Below are 19,061 nucleotides of genomic sequence, written 5' to 3'. Positions count from 1 at the left end.
TGAAGTAGACTGGTTTAAGCCAAAAGAAGGCTCTGCAGTGGGTATGGGAAGTTCAGGAGCTGCTCGACAAGCCAGGGCAGGGCAGCGGTGTGGAGGTGGTCCTCGCACCATCTCCACCAAGTACTGGGGGGACCCACCCTGGACCAGACCCAGTAGGTCATGATGAGTTTCCCTCATCAGCAGCAAATCTGGGTGTGCTTGAACTGCTGTGAGAGATACCTAACTGCTGAGAACAGTAACTCTACCAGCCCCACCACCATGGGCCAACTGAATATGGGTCAAAGCCCCAGTTATATGGCTTAATCTTCCTTTGCAGAACGGATTTTAGCTAATGAGGCTTGAGTCTGTATGCAATACCAGCCTTCACACATGTTGTAGGATGGGTTTAACCCCGTGGGTTTCCAGTGGCACTGTTAGCTAGAGCAGAAGCATCTCCGGGTGCAGTTATGCCTTGCAAACAGTGAGCCTCGGAGTCCAGGCTTCTCCAGGCATTTGACCGGACTAGTCACGGTGATCCTGGCTTGCCACCTTTTTGCATCACCTGCATTTTGAATCTTTAAGCCACAAACCTTAATGCTCAGTGAGCTGCTCTGTGGTGCTGCTCTGAGTAACTACAGCAAAATTAACCACCTCTGCGTGCAGACGCACTATGGCACTTGGGTCAGATTGTGCTTGGATCAGGCTGGTTTTGGATCCAGATCTCTCCGTTATTTCTCTATTTTCTTTTTTTTTTTTGAAGTTTGCAAACTGTGTCCTCAGTCAGCACTAACCACAGGGAGAAATTCCACTTGGAAAGTACAGGCGAGTTTCTTTACTGCTGTGCAGTCGCTGGAAGGCTCAGTTTCAGCTGTAACAGGGAAAGGGCTGTTCTGCTCCACTCTTGCTGACCGTCTAGCTCTGAAAGCTTGAAAAGGCCAACTTATTCCTCAAGTCCTGATGTAACCCCATGTATGGCATTTGCCCCAAGGCAGAGAAATTCCAGCAACTTGATACTTAAGGCTGTGACCTTTGAAGGGTTAAGGGAGGCCCAGCTGCAACATCCTGAGCTCTCTTTGATGCTCAGTCAAAGCCAGGACAGCTGAACTTGTAATAGTGCCGAGTTGGGTCCTTTGGGCTCTGTCAGACTGCCAGAACGTGCGTATCGTCCCCTGGGATGGAACATGGCCATTCCTGCCTTCCTGACTTCCTGAGCCATGATAATCGTCTCTCCTGGTGGAGCCTGCTGACTTCCCTGAGCTTGCTGTGATTCAGAGTCGATTCCTGCACGAGAGGGGAAGGCAGAGGAGAGGAGGGTTGGAAAGCCCTCCCTTGCACTGGAGAGAAGGTACCTGTGTCTGTCCAGCGATGCCAGCAGGGAGGGCTGGAGCTGGAAGGAAAGTGGCTGCGTCCTGGGGGAGGAGTGCAAGCGGGAGTTTCTGGCTGAGAAGGAGCAACTGGAAAGCAGGTTTGCACAGGGCGACCTCCTCCTGTCCTCCCTCCTGCCCAAGTCCTCTCTCGACAGCTTTCCTGGCCCGAAGGTGGTTCAGCAGCTGAGGACTGCTGCAGCCAGCTGGATCTTGCAGGTGGGGGGTTATGGGCAGCGATGCTCCTTGCTGTGCCAGGCCTGCCAAATAACAGTGGCAGCCTCCGAGGTGGGAAGGCATCTGCTGTGTCTCCACCGAGAACCCCCGCTCTGGCTAATGGCTCCAGGAAGCAGCGTGGCCGAGTGAAATGAGTCCTGGGTTCAAGGCAGGGGTGAAAAACCTTTGCCGGGCCCCTCTGGGCACCAGCTTTCCTGCTGGCTTCGACCAGCTTGGCAAAGTGACCGTCCCCGATGGGACCAGCCCAGGGCTCTGCAGCTGGGAGTGACCCTGTGTGGGATCTGACCCTACAGCTCTGCCCAGGGCACAGCACATCCAGCAAGGAGCTGTTAACAGGGGGACATCACAGCTTAACCAGGGCTCTTGCAACACGGATATTTTTAGCCCATGCAAATGGTGGTGTTTATTTTTCTACTGTTGTGCCTTTTCACCTTTCCCAGGGATTTTATTGCTCGTGAAAACAAGGGCCATGTGAGAGTCTGTGCTGGCTGCTGCAGTGACCCAGTCTGCCTCCACCGCTCCAGCTCCAGCTGCCCACACATTACCTTTCCAATGTCCCCCAACAAGCCCATTTACAGTGAGGTGATGGGCTGTGACTGGTAGAAGCAGCTCAGCTTACCTTGGCCCAGATCTTTCCCTGGGGCTGGGGTGCCTGTGCGACACCCTGAATGCATGCATGGGGCCAGTGATGCGTGTGTGATCCCCCTCATCGGGATGGGATGAAACAGAGGAACATTGCAAGCTCGTTTATTGTCAGTGTTTCAAATCAGTAATTTTTATTACAGAGACTCATCAGGTTGCTCACACTGTGGCAGGAATTTAATAATATAAGGCACAGGGAACATTCAGAGGTAAAAAAAGAATTCTCAGCCTGTGAGACTTAACCATCCATTTGCTCCTGCCATGACCCTCTCTGTAAAGCAACATCCAAATACCTTCTCCTTTCCCTCCCGCCCATTCCTTAAACTCCAAAATCCACAACAGGATAAAAATATTACAGCCTTTCCTTCGAGTGTGTGGCAAGCACTCCTCTTTCTGAGCAGAAATGTCCCTTCTGAGCCTGATACAGCTTCCCTGGGAGAGCAGGGCTGGAATTTAAGCATGACCAAGGCAGAGGTGGGAAGTGCTCAAGGGCGCTGTGATTTGGGGAGAGCCAAGAGCTTTATCTCAGCCACAGCAGAACCGCAACAGCAAGGTCAGCCACGCGCACCCCGGGGGAACAGGCGGCAGCACCCAGTCTCCCTTTGCAGCACAGAAAACACAACAGCAGTATGGTCATTGAGTAATGGTAAAGCACGTAGCACTTTCAAACCTTTATTTTTCGAGGGGATTTTACAGGATGGGATGCATTTCATTTTATTTGTTTTAATTTTTGTGCGCTTTCCTATTTGTTCATTTGATTAGGCCTTTTTGTTGGGGTTTTTTTTTTTTTTTTTGTGTCCCATGATTGTTAAATTCAAGCCCTGGGAATGAAAAAAAAGGAAAACGAAATCCTGCCACTCCATGTCTTTCTCACCCCTCTCCATTCCCCTCTACCACAAGCTGGGTGCCTGCACTGTCACCCACAGCTGCTCTGCTCAAAAAGCCCAATACTCCTACATCCTCTGGCTCTGCCTTCCCTTGCTGGCAGTCTGTAACTGGGGGCCGTGGATCAGCTGAGAGGCCTTTATGTCTACGCTGACGTGTCCAAGAACATGCTATTAGTAAGAAGTTAAGAGAAGTCGATCAGAGAGCGGATACCGAGACAGAGTGGCTATTTAGGACAGGAACAGGGTCGGTCAATGGTAAAGATAAGTCAGAGAGAGAAAGGGCTGATAAGAGCATGTGGAAACAGCCAAGTGAGTAATCTAGTGGTAATAGATTAGGCTATGAACGAGGACTGTTATTTCTCTTAGCACCGTTACTACATATGTTTAGATCTATATTAGCACCTTGTTCCCAGGGAAAAACAAAACAAAACAAAACAAAAGCAGTTTAAAAACCAAAGGAAGTGGGAAGGTTAAAACAAGACAAAGTTGGCAGCAGAGAAGGAAGCTGGGGGTTTAGATCACAAGATCCTTGTCTATGTCCTCTGTGGAAGGAAAAGAGAGAGACAAGGTTAGGAGGCGGATGCTGTCAGGGTCCCACTGCTCCTGCAATCCCTCCCCTCCCCGCTCTCCCCTGCTTTTCCCTCCCCAGGACTGGGGGAATGCGTTTCTTCATCCCAAGTGGGGGCTTTGGGGGTGCTTTTCGGTGTCCCCTCCGCCCCCATTCCTTCTCCACTCAGTACTTACGCTCCTTAATGCCGAAGCAGCTGGCCCACTCCTCCAGGGCGATGTACTTGTCGTTGTCCAGGTCGCAAGCCTCGAAGAAGCGGGTGGTGCAGTGCTCCATGGGGATGAGTGGGGCGCGGAGGGGGGCCAGCTCGGTGTGGGACAGGTACCTGCCGAGGTGACCGTACGGTCAACGTGCTGCCCACCAGCACCAGCTGCCCTCCCACGGGAGGGGACATGCTCTGCCGGGTGTGGGGGCCAGCGCAAGGCAAGGTGCTGCCCCCAGCTCTCTGTCTGGTTTGACTGCTGTCCCAGTGGCCTCCCAGTATCTGCCACTGAGGGTGATGAATGTCAAGGACTGGTGTCTGCTTTTGCAATCGGCTGTGCTAGTCACAAAACAGCCAGCGGCTGGGGGTCCTCACCGGCTGCCCCCACCCCGTGGGTCTGTGTGTGTGGTTGCTCTCACGCCCGTCTCCTGCTCACAGCTAAGCCAGCAGCTGCTATTTCAGCTGTTGAAGTTATCCTGGGGCCTTTGGACTATGATATTTTAGGGAACTATCATGCGACAGTAAATCTGAGAAGACAGAAACTCCACACCCAAGGGAGATGGGAGCTGCTGGGGCTGGGGAGGGCCCTTCTTTCTGCAGAAGAGCTGTTTGCAGAAAGTAAAATTGCCTCTACCCCAGCCTGGTTTGCCCCAGGCCCTGCCAGATGTGTGCAGGGGTTGTGCCTCCACAGGGCTTTGCCTGTGCCTCTGCCACCAGCCACCCACTTGTGTCACATCTCCAGCCTTGACACCTTCTCCCACCAAATCACCCTGGTCGTTGGACGGGAAAGGGTCCTGGCAGGGACCCCTATCCTGCTCTGCTGACACTCACCCATCGATGGGGTGCTGGTCCAGCTGCCCGAACTGCCAGTGCACAGGGAAGATGTACATGTTGTAGTTCTTCTCAAAGTCACGGGCCAGTAGCTCCACAGTGTGGTCACCAGCCTCCAGGCGCTTCTCGTTCTCATGGATCTTCTTCACCTGTCGTAGGAGAGACCGGGGAGACTGTGTCAGTGGAGGATTGGGGTGCAAGGGGGGACTTCAGGAGGGGCTCTACATGGGGTGTCCACAGCCCATCTGTCTGATGGGCTCTGCGTGTGTGCTTGGCTCCATTGGCAAGGTGAGCTCCCAGGCCCCATCCCCAAACCCTCACCTTGAGCTTCTGCTTCTCGGTCAGCAGGTTATTGTCCTCATCACGCTCATACAGGGTGATCAGCACGTTCTTGAGCCAGTCCCGCATGCGCAGGGGGAACTCAGTCAACTCTGTGTCCAGGCAGGCGGGGATGACTGGAAGCCGTATACAGTGGTCAGTACAGTGTCTGGACACGCAGCCCCAGTACCCTCCCACCTCAGCCCTCATCCTGCCTGGGCTGTTGCTTTCGCTCAGCCCACGGGCAAGGGGGCTGTGCTCAGGTTTGGGGTCCTCTTGTCTAAGGGAATGGCAATACCTACATTTGCAAGGCCCAATGTAGTCCAGGTGCAGCTTGTGTCCCTTTTTCGTTCCCTCCAGGGTGCACTTGGTGGCAAAGAAATGGCAGGAGGAGTCATAGGTCTTGTTGTCGGTGCCACAGACCTGCACAGAATGGGGAGATGCTGTGTGAGAGGCAGCAAAGCCCAGCTGTGCTGGGGAGTCAGCAGGGAGAGCCTCCAAACGAGATGTTGAACTTGTTTCCTGGGGTGGACAATGGCTCCTTGGTCACCACCGGCTGGAGCCAGGTGGGGACCTGCCACCCTGACTCTGACTCTTCCCCACCATCTCTGGCTGTGTCCCCTATGGGGTCCCTCCCGGCTCTGGTCCATCAAGCAGCTTCTGCCCTCACCTTCTCGAAGACGCCAGTGGTGGCTGGGCAGCTGGAGGGATCCTGGCACACACACATGGGGGAGTTGTTGTCATCCACCTCACACACCTTGCCATGCTTGCAGTGGTGGTTCTGGCAGGGGTCTGGGAGAGGGCAGGGAGCAAAGTCAGAGCTTGCCCCCTCCTCACCTCCCATGAGTTGCCTGGAGCATCTCAGCACAGAGGGAAGACAGAGACTTCACCAGGGACAGCCCAGAGCATCTCCCCCTGCACTGAGAAGATGTAAGTGTTTCCAGAAACCCACACTGGCCCTTGGGCTAATCCTGTCCTCCTTTCTGTAGCCACACAACACAATGGCTTTTCTCTTGTTACAGAGAATCCAGTGCTAGAAAGAGGCCATTTACCTCTTTCTTTTGCTTTTAAGTGTGCATCTAGGTTGGCATCGTCCTTGTGCTACAGCCCTTCCCGAAGAAGTCCTCACTGTTTGAGGTAGTTAAAGCTCCCCCACCCAGGGAAGGGATGATGTCTGTGCCTGCTGGAGGTCAGGGGAAGAACGACTTACTCTCTGCGACAATCTCCTCTACATCCTCTGTGGGTTCCTCGAACTCTCCCACCTCCACCTGGACGGGATTAGCCCCCACGGGCTCCTGCAAAAGAGGTCAGTGTTTCTGGTGGGGGTGCACAAACAGCTCAGCCCCAACTCCCAGTGGGCAGAGCAGCACCCCCCCACCTCATTGCCCCTGCCCCCCTGTGCTTTGGAGATGATCTTCCCAGAGCCATGGTTGCTGCAAGGGATGGGTGTTGAGGAGGAGCAGAGTCACTTACCTCTGTGGTGGGATCTTCGATGACCTCCGTCTCATCGGGCAGAGCCTCCTGCTGCGGGCAAAAAAGACCATGAGCTGGGATCCGTGGGGAGGATAGTCCTGAGGGGGGATGACTCACCGGGACAGGTGGTAGGGCCACCTTTGGGTTTCCTCTCCCCCCACTGCCCCCCATCTCTCAGGGTTTTATTCATTATAAAAGAAAAGCCCCATCAGATACATCAGTTGGACAACCCCGACAGCAGAAAGGCTCCATTGTCTCCTGTACTTACCGGAGCTGCCAGGGCTTTGCCTGCCAGGCAGAGCAGGAAAAAAATCCAGGCCCTCATCTTTCAGTGAACCCTGAATAAAGGAGAGGAAAAGGAGGGATGAGGAAGGATGAGGCAGCTATGTGCTGCTCGGCTGGAGCTGAGCTCACGGCTGGCAGTCAGACACTTCGAAAAGGGCGTTCTCTTCGTTTCCTGCCATGTCTGTTCAATATTATAGACCCACACGCTGGCTTTTCTAGCCAAAACCTTAAGCCAAATCATGTTTCCAAGACAAATTCTTTTGATTTTGAAAAATGAGACGATGGAGGTTTAGATTTCTGTTGCTTTCCTGGATGCCTTCAGAAAAATTGCAGTCAAAATGGCAGTTCCCCTTCCTTTAACAGGAATTTTTTTGGACGAAAAGAAGATTTTTTCATGTTAAAAGCCCCTGATATGAGCCCCAGGTACAAGCAATGAAACTCTCTACCATTTTATTTGTCAATCAGAGGAAAAATGAAAGTGGAGGAAGGAAAGAGATAACAGAGAGATGGTGAGACAGGGCACCTGAGAATTAAATCCTTTAGAAAACCCCTTCCCACATGGACACAGACATCTCTAGGGGTATCAGGGAGCAGTCCCCCATCCCCAGCACTCCCAGATGTTGGGGTCTCTACTACACTTTCCTGCTCAGACCTCAGGGTCCCCAAACTGGGTTTGAGAGATCCAAGGTGCTTTGGGGTTGTGTCCTGCTGGGTGATGAGCTCCAGGAGGATGAGCCCTTTCCACCCTCCTGATCTGGGTTGTTGCAGGGACTCTGTAGGACGATTAAGGCAGGCAGCCCAGCTAATACCGGCCACGATGCAAGCCAGAAGGAGAGTGCAGCTGGTGAAATCACCCTGTCCTTGTCCCCCCCAGTTCCTGTTTGGCAGGATTGAGCCCGTCTGTGTGAGGGCAGAGAGGAGCTCAGCTGGTCGCTTAATATGCCAGTGGCATCCCACTGCTGACAGCGAGGGCTGCCTGCTCCCTTCTGCCTGCCAGGAGAGCGAAACACCCCCAGTTTGTCTCCTGCCAGCGAGGGGACTTGTCCCCCTGCCAAGACTTCCGCTGCCTCCCTTCCGCTTGCCCTCCTCCGCTCCACCTGCGTGGCCGGGGCATTGCAGCCCACTGGGCGGGCGGATGGCTTTGCTGGGACAGAAGGTGTTGAAGAAGGTGTCGTCTCTTCTCTCCCAGCGAGCATGGATGGATATCTGATTTGCCAGTGCATCCCTTCCCTTCCTCCTTGTGCACAGCAGCTGCCAGGGCACCAGCCAGGCTGGACCTGGACTGTGCCTCCTAATTTAACAAGGTTTGGCCACGCAGAGGCTGAAATCTTCCTTCCAATCTCAGCACCTCACCCAGCCCCGGTGGGGTGCACCTGCAAAATAGGTGTCAGGGCATGGAAGGCAGCTTCCAGGGATGTTGGAGGTCTGGGAGGGTTGGGGACAGCTGCCACGGTGGGATGGAGAACCTGTGGGAGAGGGGCTGCGGGTGGGGGTGGATGAGCCTGTTTGCTCTGGCAAGACTGCAACTGAGCAGCTCCCTCCCCTCCTGCTCAGTACATGCCGTCCCTTCCCCTCGCCTTTATTTGCTCTGGAGGCTGCTGAGAGCTCTCCCGGCATTTGCCAGGAGAGATCACTGGTTCTTCATTTCTGGAGGGGCAGTTTGGGGGAGGGGGGAGGTGGAAAAGTACCAGTGAATCTGGTCATCTCCTCCCTTGCTGCCATCCCTTGGCTTGTAAAGGCTCCTCCTGGGCTTCTCCCAAGGGGCTTGTTTGCTTTGGAAGATGCTCAGAGGTTCAGTGATGCTCCTTAGGCAGAAACACAGCAGTGTCCAGCCTGGAGGAGAGGGCAGTGCATGTACATGTGGAAGATGGCATTAAGAAGAACCCAAACCCAGACCAAGGCCATCTCAGATAATTTCCCCAAGCCCCTAAAAAATCCCTGAATTTCAAAGTCTGGGCATGCAGTAAGCTTGGGTCAGGGAATTACATGCTTGCTAGGAGCCAGCAGACAGTCAGAGCTGCCAGTGTTGTATTTGGAAGAAGAAGGAGTATGAAAGAGTCTGAGCAAACAAGCTCTGCAGAGCTGTTTCGCACCAGAGATGGGAAAAGTTTGTTTGAAAAACATCTTCCTGGAGGCAGAGCCTGTCCACGGAGGACATTGTAGCGTCTGTTTTGCAAAGGCATGGTCTTTCCTGAGTGCCTGGTGGCCAAAAGTCCTGAAATAACGTCTCGGGAGTCCTGCGGATAGAGCTGCTCTGGCAGAAGGGCCTGGCCCATGGTGCAAGTCTCCCTCCTTGCGGACCTACCATGGCCCTGCTGTCCATGAGGATCCTCTTTGGAGCTGGCAGCTGGGCCATATCGTGAGCTCAGCACCCATCCCCCAGCTAGAGGGGCTTGGGGGGATCCCTGTGAGGGGCCCTGCCCTGGGAATGCCTGGCACTGCTCTGCAAGAGCCCAATGGAGGGCAGAGAACAGCGTGAGGGGCAGAGCAACGGGGTGCAGCAGGGGGTCATTTTGGGCAGGGAAAACAGGACTGAGAAACAGATTTTAGCCTGCGCTTTGTAAGATGCTGGAAACCAGCACATCGTAGGCACACACAGGGCTGCTGAATATAATATAAGAGAAGCCTCCAAGGTCACCACCCCCTCCTTGGACCTGCCCTCCTGACTGCTACAGACAGCCTGGCACCCATGGGCTGCAGGACCTATGGCCCGCACTGCCTTTCTAACGCTTGACCCCACTTGCATCCTAAGTGGTGACTTCAGCTCCCAGTCACTGTCTAAACAGAGTTTTGTGGCTCCCATAAACCTCTCTCAATGGTTCAGCTTTCTAGCAGGCCCAGGCTATCCCTCAGTGCCAACTGCTTGTTGCATTTTGCAGACACAGCCCTAACAGGAGAGCCATGGTGTGTAGAGAGGTCTGAGACTGACTCTCAGCACCTCCATCAGTTCAAAGCAGGCTACTCTGGCAAACTCTTTACCACCCTCTTTCCAATCCTGTAGCACCATCAGAAGATTCTCCTACTGGGGAAAATATCCCACAGTGATGTACGGAGGAGAGACTGTGCCACTGGGTTCTGCTGGTCCCTCCTCCCACCCAGCCTGGGGGACTTTGTGGGCTCGGGCAGGACAAGGACCAAGTGGGTGCAGCCTCTGGAGGAGGCTCCATGGGTGATGGAGGGTGGCCCACGTGGTGCTGGCCCTGACCAGGGTTGCATAAGCCCTTCGGGATGCCACGTTAGCGTGGGGAGGAGCCTCTGCATGGCCACTTTGACAGCTCCTCCCTGAAGCCACTGGGATAACCCCAGCTGCCTCCACCGCTAACCCAGGCGAGGGGCCCGCTGCCACCTCCCATGGCCAGCAGTGGAGAGCAGGAACGTTGTGGGGCAAAAGCCCTCCCGTGTCTCAGCTCCCCACCTGCACCCCAGCCTGGCCACGTGGGAGGCAGCCAGCCCGAGCAGCAGGGTCTGCTGCACCCACCCTCCATTTGCCCCTTGCTCTTCCAAAGCTCTGCAGGGTCTGACATGCCCCAGTACCTCAGGCTGAAGGTAGGCAGGACCGGCCCAGGAAAAGCTTCTGCTTGCAAACCCCACCATGGGCCATAGTTTTCAAGGTGCAGATGGGTGACCAAGTGTGGCCACCACAGAGACACAACACCAGGGCTGCGACCCCGCTGTCTGGCCCTGACCTCTCTGTGTAAGCAAGACCCTCTGAGCTTTATTCAGCCAGCCACTCCTGGGCTAAAATTCAGTTTGAAGTCGGAGTTGTTTGCATGAGTCCCCATAAAGCTCCTTGCTGAACAGGTCCCTGCGTGTCCAGGCTGTGCTGCTGGGGGTGCTGGCTCGCCCAGACCTGCTGCAGCTGCACTGGGTCCTGGGGGAGCAGGGCAGGAGCAGAGGAACGGGCAGAAGCCAGCCTCGTTCTGCCACCTGCCCAGTCCCCTCACCGGCAGCATGCAGGGCCAGAAAGCCAAGCCAGGTTTAGATGGCAGTGAAATGCCCTTGAGCTCATGCACACACTTACACACTCCAAGTAAAGCACAGGAAAAAAATAATATCTACCATATCTGTCCATGCAGAGTCACTAAAGACACATCTACACCACAATGCTGTATTAACCTATTCCTCTTGCAGGGGGTTGAATAGCTCTGTTTGCACTTACAAATGCTCCAGACCACGGAGTGGTAGGGTCGGAAGGGACCTCTGGAGATCATTTAGTCCAACCCCCCTGCTAAAGATCTGACAGGGACTATTGATATAAGGGCAAGAACCCATGCGCCACTATCGTTGTGTGCTGGCTTGAAGCCGTCATAGTTTGTCTCCGTTAAAAATCACATCCATGGTGGGAAACAATTAAATTAGTACTAAGTAAAGTGCATGGATGAGACCAGGGCTGCAAGCAGCGGTTCACCGATGAGCCCTTTGCAGACCTCAGTCGGAAGGACAGGCGATACAGCATTTTGCTGTCCTGCCTGAGCTTTTTCTTTTGTGTGGACTGGACATGGGGCAGTGCCAAAAGCAGCCTGGCTGCTTCTGTGCCGGGTCCAAGTGGTCCCTCTGGCTCCCGGGGGGGGACAGCGAGCTGATCTCGCACAGCTCCACAAAGGAGGCAGAGAAAAAACTGTCCGCTAAATATTCTGCAAAAACCCAAACCGCCTTCAAAGCATTCCCCTGGACTCGCCCTGCCACAGCCGCTCCAGCGATAACAGCCCCGACATCCCTCCGACCCGAGGACCCAGAAAGGGTTTCCATGGGAGCCGACATTCCTCTGGGGCTGAGTCATGGAAGAGCAGAAGGCTGTGGAAGGAGGGGCTTGCAAAAAAGTTTGAAAAGTTTATTTCTCCTCTTCCCCCTCCCAGCACCGCCCGCATCCCTGCTTCTGCCTATGTGGCAGACAATAGCTTGGCTTTAGCTGCTGCGCAGAACGCAACAGCCTTTTATTTCCACTTAAAACTCGCCTGATCGACTCTAACAAACGGCTGCGGTTTACGTTTGACTTTTGGAGGGTTGCTGAGTTTTTGGGATGTTTCAGATTCGTGGTAACTGCGGGCTCGGAGTACTGGCGACCTTCCTGGTGCCCCTAACTTCCCTCCAACTTAAAACTGTTGCCTTTCGGTTGGGGTGGGAATTCAGCCCCCATCCTGTTAAGTTTCCTTTTCTTGGCTGGATGCAACACAGTGGAGTTTTCTTAGCGGAGGGACACAAAGAGCAGAGTTAATCTGCCACGCACGTCACCGGGACGGCGAGGACAGCAGCTGCCTTTAAAGGAAACAAACCCTCGGCTCTTCTGTGTGGACCTAAAGTTGTGCTTGACTGAGCCCAGGTTCTTAAAACTTAAAAAACCCCCAACCAACCAACCAAAAAAAAAAAAAAACCCAACCAAACCCTAAAGAGCTTTGTTCCTTCCCTTCTGCAACCTCTGTCTCTCTAGCAGTTGATCAGCTGGAGTTAAGCAAACCAGGGCAGCAGCACTTGAAGCGGTTTCAAAGTCTGCTTGGAACAAAAAGCCAAGTGTCTTTTTTTTTTTTTTTTTTTTTTTTTTTTTTTTTTTAGGAGAAATAAGAGCGGCTGTACTGAAAAAACAAAAATGCTGAAATGAAGTCGACAGCTCTTTTGTTCTTCCTCTAGATATTCTGGTGAGTAAAACATCACCTGCCAACGCGCCTCAGGCTGGGTGTGATCGGGACTGGTTTGTAACTAGATCTGATTTGCTCTGCAGGCTGGTTTGATGTGCCCAGAAACTGGTCTCACGCATCTCGCTAAGGAAATACCCCATAGCTGAAAACCCAGAGGGGAAAAAGGGAGGAGAGAGAAAGCTTAGGGCGGGTTAAACCTTTACACTCAGATGCCACCAAAGTGTTAAAGCAAGTGACATGGCAGTGAAATGCAGTAACAGGCTCAGCTGAGGAGCAGAGATGCTGCGAAGAGGAGAGAGTGAAGGAGCCAGGAGAGGTCTGTGAAAGCATCACTCGGGGTGAGGAGCGCCCACCTCCCCACGTCGAGTGATGCATCGCCGAGCACCGGGCGCACCCACGGGCTGGGGGAGCAGCTCCCGGGCGGGGACCCCCGCGAGTGGCGCTACCGGGACCCCCATGCCGGGAGAAACAGCACAGCAAAGGCAAACGCGAAGCTCTCGGGCCGTACCTCGCAGTCCTGGCAGCAGGGCTGAGGAAACTTCAGGCTCTTGGACGGGCTGGAGGAATCTGCAGGTTTTAGAAGGAGGCAGGAGGAAGGCAAAGGGTGGGCTGGGTTTCCCGCTGCCTCTCCTCCTCCTCCTCCTCCTCGCTATCTTTCCAAATCGGTCTCTTCCTCTCCCTCTCTCCCCAGTGGGCAGTCCCACCCGCCCGAAAGAAGGGCTGAGGCACAGCCTGGCTCCAAAGGATAGACCAGAGAAATCAAGCAGGGCTGGAGATCAAGGGAGGGTCTCTCGTAGGGACAGATCAGCCCCCGGCGCAGCCCTCCCAGCAGAGCGATTGTCACAGCAGCTGCCTGTACTGCTGCAATGAGTTTGTCAGTTCTCTGGCTCTCTCGGACTAGCAGCACGGGGGGAGCAGGGAGGATTCTCATCTCGCTGGTTTGTGTACCTCCCAGCACCTTGGCCTACTGCAATTAAAGTGTTAAATGCTGTCATTTCACAACGGGGTAGTTCAGTCCCTGAGCTGGTGTTTCCCACCCTCAGAGGGATGCAGAGGAAGGCAGGAGAGTCCTCACTCCTCCATCCTCTCTCCTAACACGGGGACTGCCTTGCAGGGAGCGGGGGGGGGGGGGGGGGGGAAAGAATGATCCAGAGAATGTGGAGAGTCTGAAATACGCTCCAAGTAGGCAGAGAAATGCTGAGCTGGTAGATGTGACCCTCGGCAGATCAGTCTCTCTGCTGTGGCTATCATCCAGCAGATCTGGTCTGATGGAGCAAAACCCACAGCCAAAATTGCCAGTCAGTTGAACCGGATGGTCTCTTCAGGCATCACTAAGTATTTTGACCTTATAGATCACAATTCAGCTGGAGCAGCTGCCCAGTGAGAGGCAGCCAGACAACAAAGTTGTTTGGAGCTTACTTTTCCCATCTGTTCCTCTCTAAGCTCAGGGTAAAAACCCAACTCCTCTCTCCCTGCATCTCACCATCACTGAGAGCATTTAAGGTTCATCTGCTCTCCTGGCAGAACCAGCCTTTATGCACCAGCATGGACATGGTGCTGCATTACAAAGTGAAACCAACAGCCAAAAAGAGAAACTCTCAAGTTGCTGGAATTTGGGCATCCCTGAACGGTGTCTCCATGACATACAGGGCTGTCCTGAGCATTGCAGATAGTCCAGCAGCTTGTGATCCATCTGTGGCACCAACCCTTACCCTATCCAGGGCGGTGCAAGGTTACTCTCCAGGGGCTGCTGGCTGATGTAGCCAGCAGGACTGAGGACAAGTCATCTGGGCACCAGCAGTCTGATTGTGGATGCTGGGTGAAGGACACACAAGACCGTGAGGAGATGCAACACCATGTTTTGTCTTGGCTGCCTGGGGTTTGGGTTTGTTCCTCATGATTACATGCTATCTTTGAGAGGGGCTGAGACACGGGCCTGGGTGCTTAACTCTTGCCACTGATGTTGCTGAGGATTGAGATGTCAACATGGGAACTGGCCTGTTCTGACCTGCTGGGCTGTGCTGGCTGCTTGCTCTGTAGGATGCCTTTACTTCATAGTTTGTGATTCTTTATCAGCTCAGTCCTTGTCCGGCCTCGCAGCACTTCTGCCACATGTGAAAGAAGCAGATGTAAGACTAAACATCCATATGGCCAGCAAGAAACAAAAAATAAACAAAACAGAAAGGGAAAGGGGAGGGGAAAGGGAAGGGAAGGGGCCAAGAGAAACCATCATCACTCCCCGCCAGAGTGTCGATCTCTGTGATCAGGCAGCTTGGGAGGCTGTTGGCAAAGAAGAAGAGAAGAAAGCCTTCTTCACCCACTTCTTTACTTGGCTACACACCGCTCAAAAGCCATCCCTGGGCATTGATATATGGACATTGATATCACTCTCAGAGACATCCATAAATACCCCACACAACTGTCTTGGGTCCGTGTGGAGGCCAGCTTTGTGATGGTGCCTAAGACCCCATGGGTCCTTCTAACACAGCAACCTGTGGCATCTGGAGCATCTTCTACTCCCACCACAAGTGCCCATAGTACCTACGTGCAGCTCAGTGCTGCTCGTAGGTCCAGTTTGGCTCCAGAAGTCACACGTCCCCTAAGCCCGAGTTTCACTTGCTTGATTCACACCCCAAAGAGTTGAATGCTCGTTGAATGCTCTCTGTGCTGGATTAGTCACGGCTCGCATTGAAATGATACAGCTGCTGGTACTTCTCTTAAGGGAAAAAAAAAAAAAAAAAAAAAAAAGAGACATCTGGAAAAAATTTTAGGGAGGAAAAAAAAATGAAGAGAAAAGAAACCACAACTTTTCTAACTGACAACGTGGCAATTGCTTATTGCTCTTTACTGTAGCCTGAAGCTAAGCCCTCTTCTAAGGGCTTAGACAAATGACAGTGCCAGGAAGATAATTATAACAGGGATTTCTTTATATACGTGGCGGCTTAAACCTTGGTGTCGAGCAAAAGCACAAAGCAGCCTGCTGCACTGATGCAGTCACATCTGGAAATGGCCCCTGAGCTCACGGTGGTGAGTCTCAAGTTGATGGGAGTGAGGGGTCCTCACAGTCCTCCATGCACATGGTGGGGACAGCCAGGTCCTGCATTTTGCAAGGCGCACGCTGCCAGGCCTGGATGTGCATCAGCAGTGGGACGGAAGGGGATCGGATGGAGAGGGAAACAAGAGCCTGGAGCAACTGGCTGACTCTTTAATCTCAGCAGCTTTAGGAAACTCCAGAAATGACTGAGAGCTTGCAAAGGAAGTCCTGAAAAGTCCTCTCCATGCTTATAAGTCTTAGGGGGGTTGTCAAAGATGAGATTTTGGTGTCAGGCTGCCAGGAAGAAAACTGGACCTCACACATACTTAGAAGATCATTTCATGCCATCTGGGGGACTGGATGGGCAGGAGATCGCCCAAGGGGCCTCATCAGCCCTGGAAGCCCTCACAGTGCTGCTGGCCTCGCAGGTCCATCTCAGGCTCTCTGACCATGTGCCAGCAGGGTGGTTCGGGCACAGCTGATGCACCTCAGGGCTCCTGGCACCAGCTCAAGTGACCGCACAAACTCTGATGGAAACAGCAAAGAGCACAAGACCCCTCGAGGCTTGAGCTCAGTTTACAGCAAAGCCAAGAGGTTTGCAGGGCTGAGGTTTGAACTCCAGCTAACCCTGGTTCAAAAATCCAAATTTCATCATCCCATTTTAAGCCAGGTCAGGCAGATCTGGGCTGGTACAGTTGAGAAAAGCCCAGTGCTCTCCAAGAGGGGAACAATTCCACTGCAAGAGAAGGAGAGAAACGTGAGTGAGCAGCTTGGTGGAAGCAATACAAGTGTGGATTAATAATCCTGCTGTTTTCTGCTCACCAATCTGTCAGTCTTTCCATCTCTCTGCTCTGGGATAGGTTCTCTAATGAGTTTTTCTGGAGAGGATGTTTCTGCATTAATTGCTGGTGGATGCTGCTGCAAAACAATGAACCCAAAGTGCATATAAATAAACAAGATGCCCTGGAACCACTGCAGGAATGTCATTTACTAAGTCTTCATTGCCGGGTGTGTGTCTGGAGGCCGAGCTCTTCGCAGGCACAGGGCAGTGTGGGGAAAGGCAATGGCCACTGGGGTGGGAACCCAGCACCCAGCTCAGGAAAAGGCGAGTGAGACGAGCCAGTGCAGAGCAGACAGGAATCTGCTTATCCCAGGAATGTCCCAGCTCTCCTGCAATCTGGGAGTGTGTCAGCAGGTCCTAGAGGAGAGTTTCTGTTTTTTTCCATTTCAGAAGCTGATCAGAGGCAGAAAGGCTGTGCTCCCTAGACTCACACTAAGCAGATGCATGGCCATTGGAAGCACCAACTGCACAGGGCAGGGTGAACCCAAACTGTCCTGGGAACTTGCCTGAGGGTCTTTGTCCCACATGGGGCAGGGACTTCTTCATGGTGGGATGCGATTGTCCTTCTGTACTTGGCAGTAGGACTGATGCCTGGTCCAGACAGGGCAGTCTGACACCCAGCCAAGGTCTCTTCCAATGCCTAGTCTGGGGCATTGCTCTGCAGATGGACTGGGGGTGAGCTGGCTCCATGGTGTCATGCAGGCAAACGGGGTGCTGGCTCTGTCAGAAGCAGACAGAGAAGGAGCAGTGGATGTCATTGCAGATTTTCAGCTGTAAACCAGAGGCCTGCTGGACAGGGGGTGGACATCCAGCTGTGCATGGCTCTGCCGTGAGTCACGACCTGGGAGCAGGCTGTGGAGCCAGGAGCCAGGACATGCTGTGGGATGCCTTGCTCTTTCCATGGTGTGTGTGGGCTCACACAGCTGTCCCCTGGGGTCTCTACTGGAAGGCACTTCCCATGCCCCACGGGAGGGATCTCTCCCCCACCTCTTTCAAACTACCCCTGCAATGACCATCACACTCGCTCGGAAATATGTGGGGCTGCTGGCTTGGGAGAAGCTTATCTGTCCTCCCTGAAATCAAACTGAACCTAAAGCAGCAGGGGAAAAAAAAAAATCCATCACCTTCCCCAGCCGTGGTGCAGGCAGGGAGCTGTACGCTACCCCTGCACTGCCCTGGATGCCTCTCGCTGGCATCAGGTCTGTGCATCGCAGCTGTGCCTGCCCCCAGCTGTACCCAGAGCGGGTGGTAGATCTAACCCCTCTGGCCATACCTCCCGCTGTGTCCCGGGGGCAGAGTCCCTGCAGCACTGCCTGGAGCCGTCACACTGGGCACCAGCAGGTGGGATAGGTCTTCAGCCACTTTGAAGCTCCCATGCATGGTCTGGGCACATCCAGCCTGGTCCCAGTCCAATGCCTCCAATATCCAAAGGACCTCATTGTCTTTCCTAAAAGGACTTCTCCCTTGCTGCGGGGGGCTGTTGTCTGTTAATCCTGAGCACAGGGACGTTGTGTGCCTGAATTACAGTCTGGTGTCTCAGCTCGACTTCACTTTTGCTCGAGACCTTGCATTGGAGACGTGCGTATGACTTGCAGAAGATTCAATGAAGCTTCCAAGGGAGCAGGGCAGCAAACACTGCTAACTCCAGGCAGTCCCACCTTGTTCCTGGTGTTTACCTAAGATGCACTTTTGAGTCCTCTTGGGCCTGACAGATGCGGCTTGGCAGCTTTTGAAGGCTATGAATAGAGCTGCTTAAGGAAATAAACAGGAATCCACTTTCAAACCCCTGGGACATGCGGGGAGAGGGAAGCTCCTGGGCTGCAGTGGCAGCTCTTTTGCATGGATAAACACAGCCTAAAAGTCTCTCCTAAAAGGCAGCCTTGATGGGAGTACCCAGGCGAAGTTGTGCAAGCTCCAGGACATCCAAATGCCATCTGGAAAGCAGTGGCAACAACCACAGTCAAGGAAAAGACCCGAAAGGCAAATGCCAGTGGTCACAAGGCTCTCTTGGGCCAGCTGCCTCTGTTTTTTTGGATCATGAGTCTGAGGTCCTCTTAGAAAAGCTTGATTCTCAGATACACCACAACGACTGATAATCAGACCCCTTGTAATTTAATCAGCTCCACAACCTTACACCTTGGGAATGAAAGCAGTGGTTTTCCTGGGACATGTCTGCTGGGAGTCCCTTGGTAATTTGCTGGGAGCCCATTTAGACGGCTCCACCACCGGGGGCACAGTGCAGTGGGCAGACCGGTGAGTGTCCAGTGGGGCTGAGTGGGGAAGGGGCATGGATCAGGATCACAGCTGAGGCAAAGCAGGCAGCAGGGCTTGATGTTGTCCCCAGCATAATTTGCTGGCCTCAGGAGCATGGTAGCTGAGTACATGGGCTTTAAATGATGTCTGCCTTTGCTCCAGGCTTGCGCCCTGCTGGAGGTGAAAAGGAGCAGGGAAAGATGGTCTGGGGAGGGCAAGGCACACTTGAGTGTGACAAGGAGGCTGGGCTTGTTAAATTAAAGTCTGGAAAATTTAGCAGTTTCCCATGGAGGCTGAAGAACAGGGCTTTATTGTCCTCCTACTACCCATGGTTGCTGGCAAAACCCTATCAAAATATCCCCCCCTCCTGAACAGCCCTGCCCCGCAGTCATTCAGTCTGTGTATGGCTCGGTGTTCCCAGCACCGTCCCCATCCCCTGCCAGCTGTGAAGCCGGGAAACTCAGCTTTGAGCCGTGCAGAGGGGTCCCAAGAGGCCATGTCCCCTCTAGCACCC

The 19,061-nt window shown here is 53.6% G+C and overlaps 1 protein-coding gene across 2 annotated transcripts; it reads right to left on the bottom strand.

Moving 5' to 3' along the window:
- Positions 1-3,622: 3,622 nt before the first annotated feature.
- On the bottom strand, positions 3,623-6,826 carry SPARC (secreted protein acidic and cysteine rich). 2 transcript variants are annotated; one of them, XM_009948103.2, is made up of 9 exons: positions 6,770-6,826; positions 6,490-6,552; positions 6,239-6,320; positions 5,699-5,820; positions 5,331-5,451; positions 5,032-5,165; positions 4,711-4,859; positions 3,854-4,002; positions 3,623-3,651 (listed from the first exon to the last, which is right to left on the bottom strand). In XM_009948103.2, exons 1-9 carry the CDS (start codon positions 6,824-6,826, stop codon positions 3,623-3,625), a joined length of 906 nt encoding a protein of 301 aa, XP_009946405.1. The 2 variants fall into 2 exon arrangements, with proteins under 2 accessions (XP_009946405.1, XP_009946406.1); XM_009948104.2 differs by having other exon boundaries at positions 6,239-6,323; positions 6,502-6,552.
- Between the last annotated feature and the right edge of the window lie 12,235 nt (positions 6,827-19,061).

Source organism: Leptosomus discolor, chromosome 10 (assembly GCF_034619465.1).
Source record: "Leptosomus discolor isolate bLepDis1 chromosome 10, bLepDis1.hap2, whole genome shotgun sequence".
Lineage (NCBI taxonomy): Eukaryota > Metazoa > Chordata > Aves > Leptosomiformes > Leptosomidae > Leptosomus > Leptosomus discolor.
The sequence above is the reverse complement of the archived record's forward strand: the minus strand, read 5'-3'. Positions and strand labels throughout refer to the sequence as shown.

Bases quoted from the DNA above. Each gene is read 5' to 3' on its own strand.
- SPARC (XM_009948103.2), bottom strand. From the start codon at position 6,826: ATGAGGGCCTGGATTTTTTTCCTGCTCTGCCTGGCAGGCAAAGCCCTG. The intron at 6,553-6,769 runs GTAAGTACAGGA...TTTTGCCCGCAG, and splicing joins GCAAAGCCCTGGCAGCTCCG to CAGGAGGCTCTGCCCGATGA. The intron at 5,821-6,238 runs GTAAGTCGTTCT...GCCCTCTCCCAG, and splicing joins AGAGGAGATTGTCGCAGAGA to ACCCCTGCCAGAACCACCAC.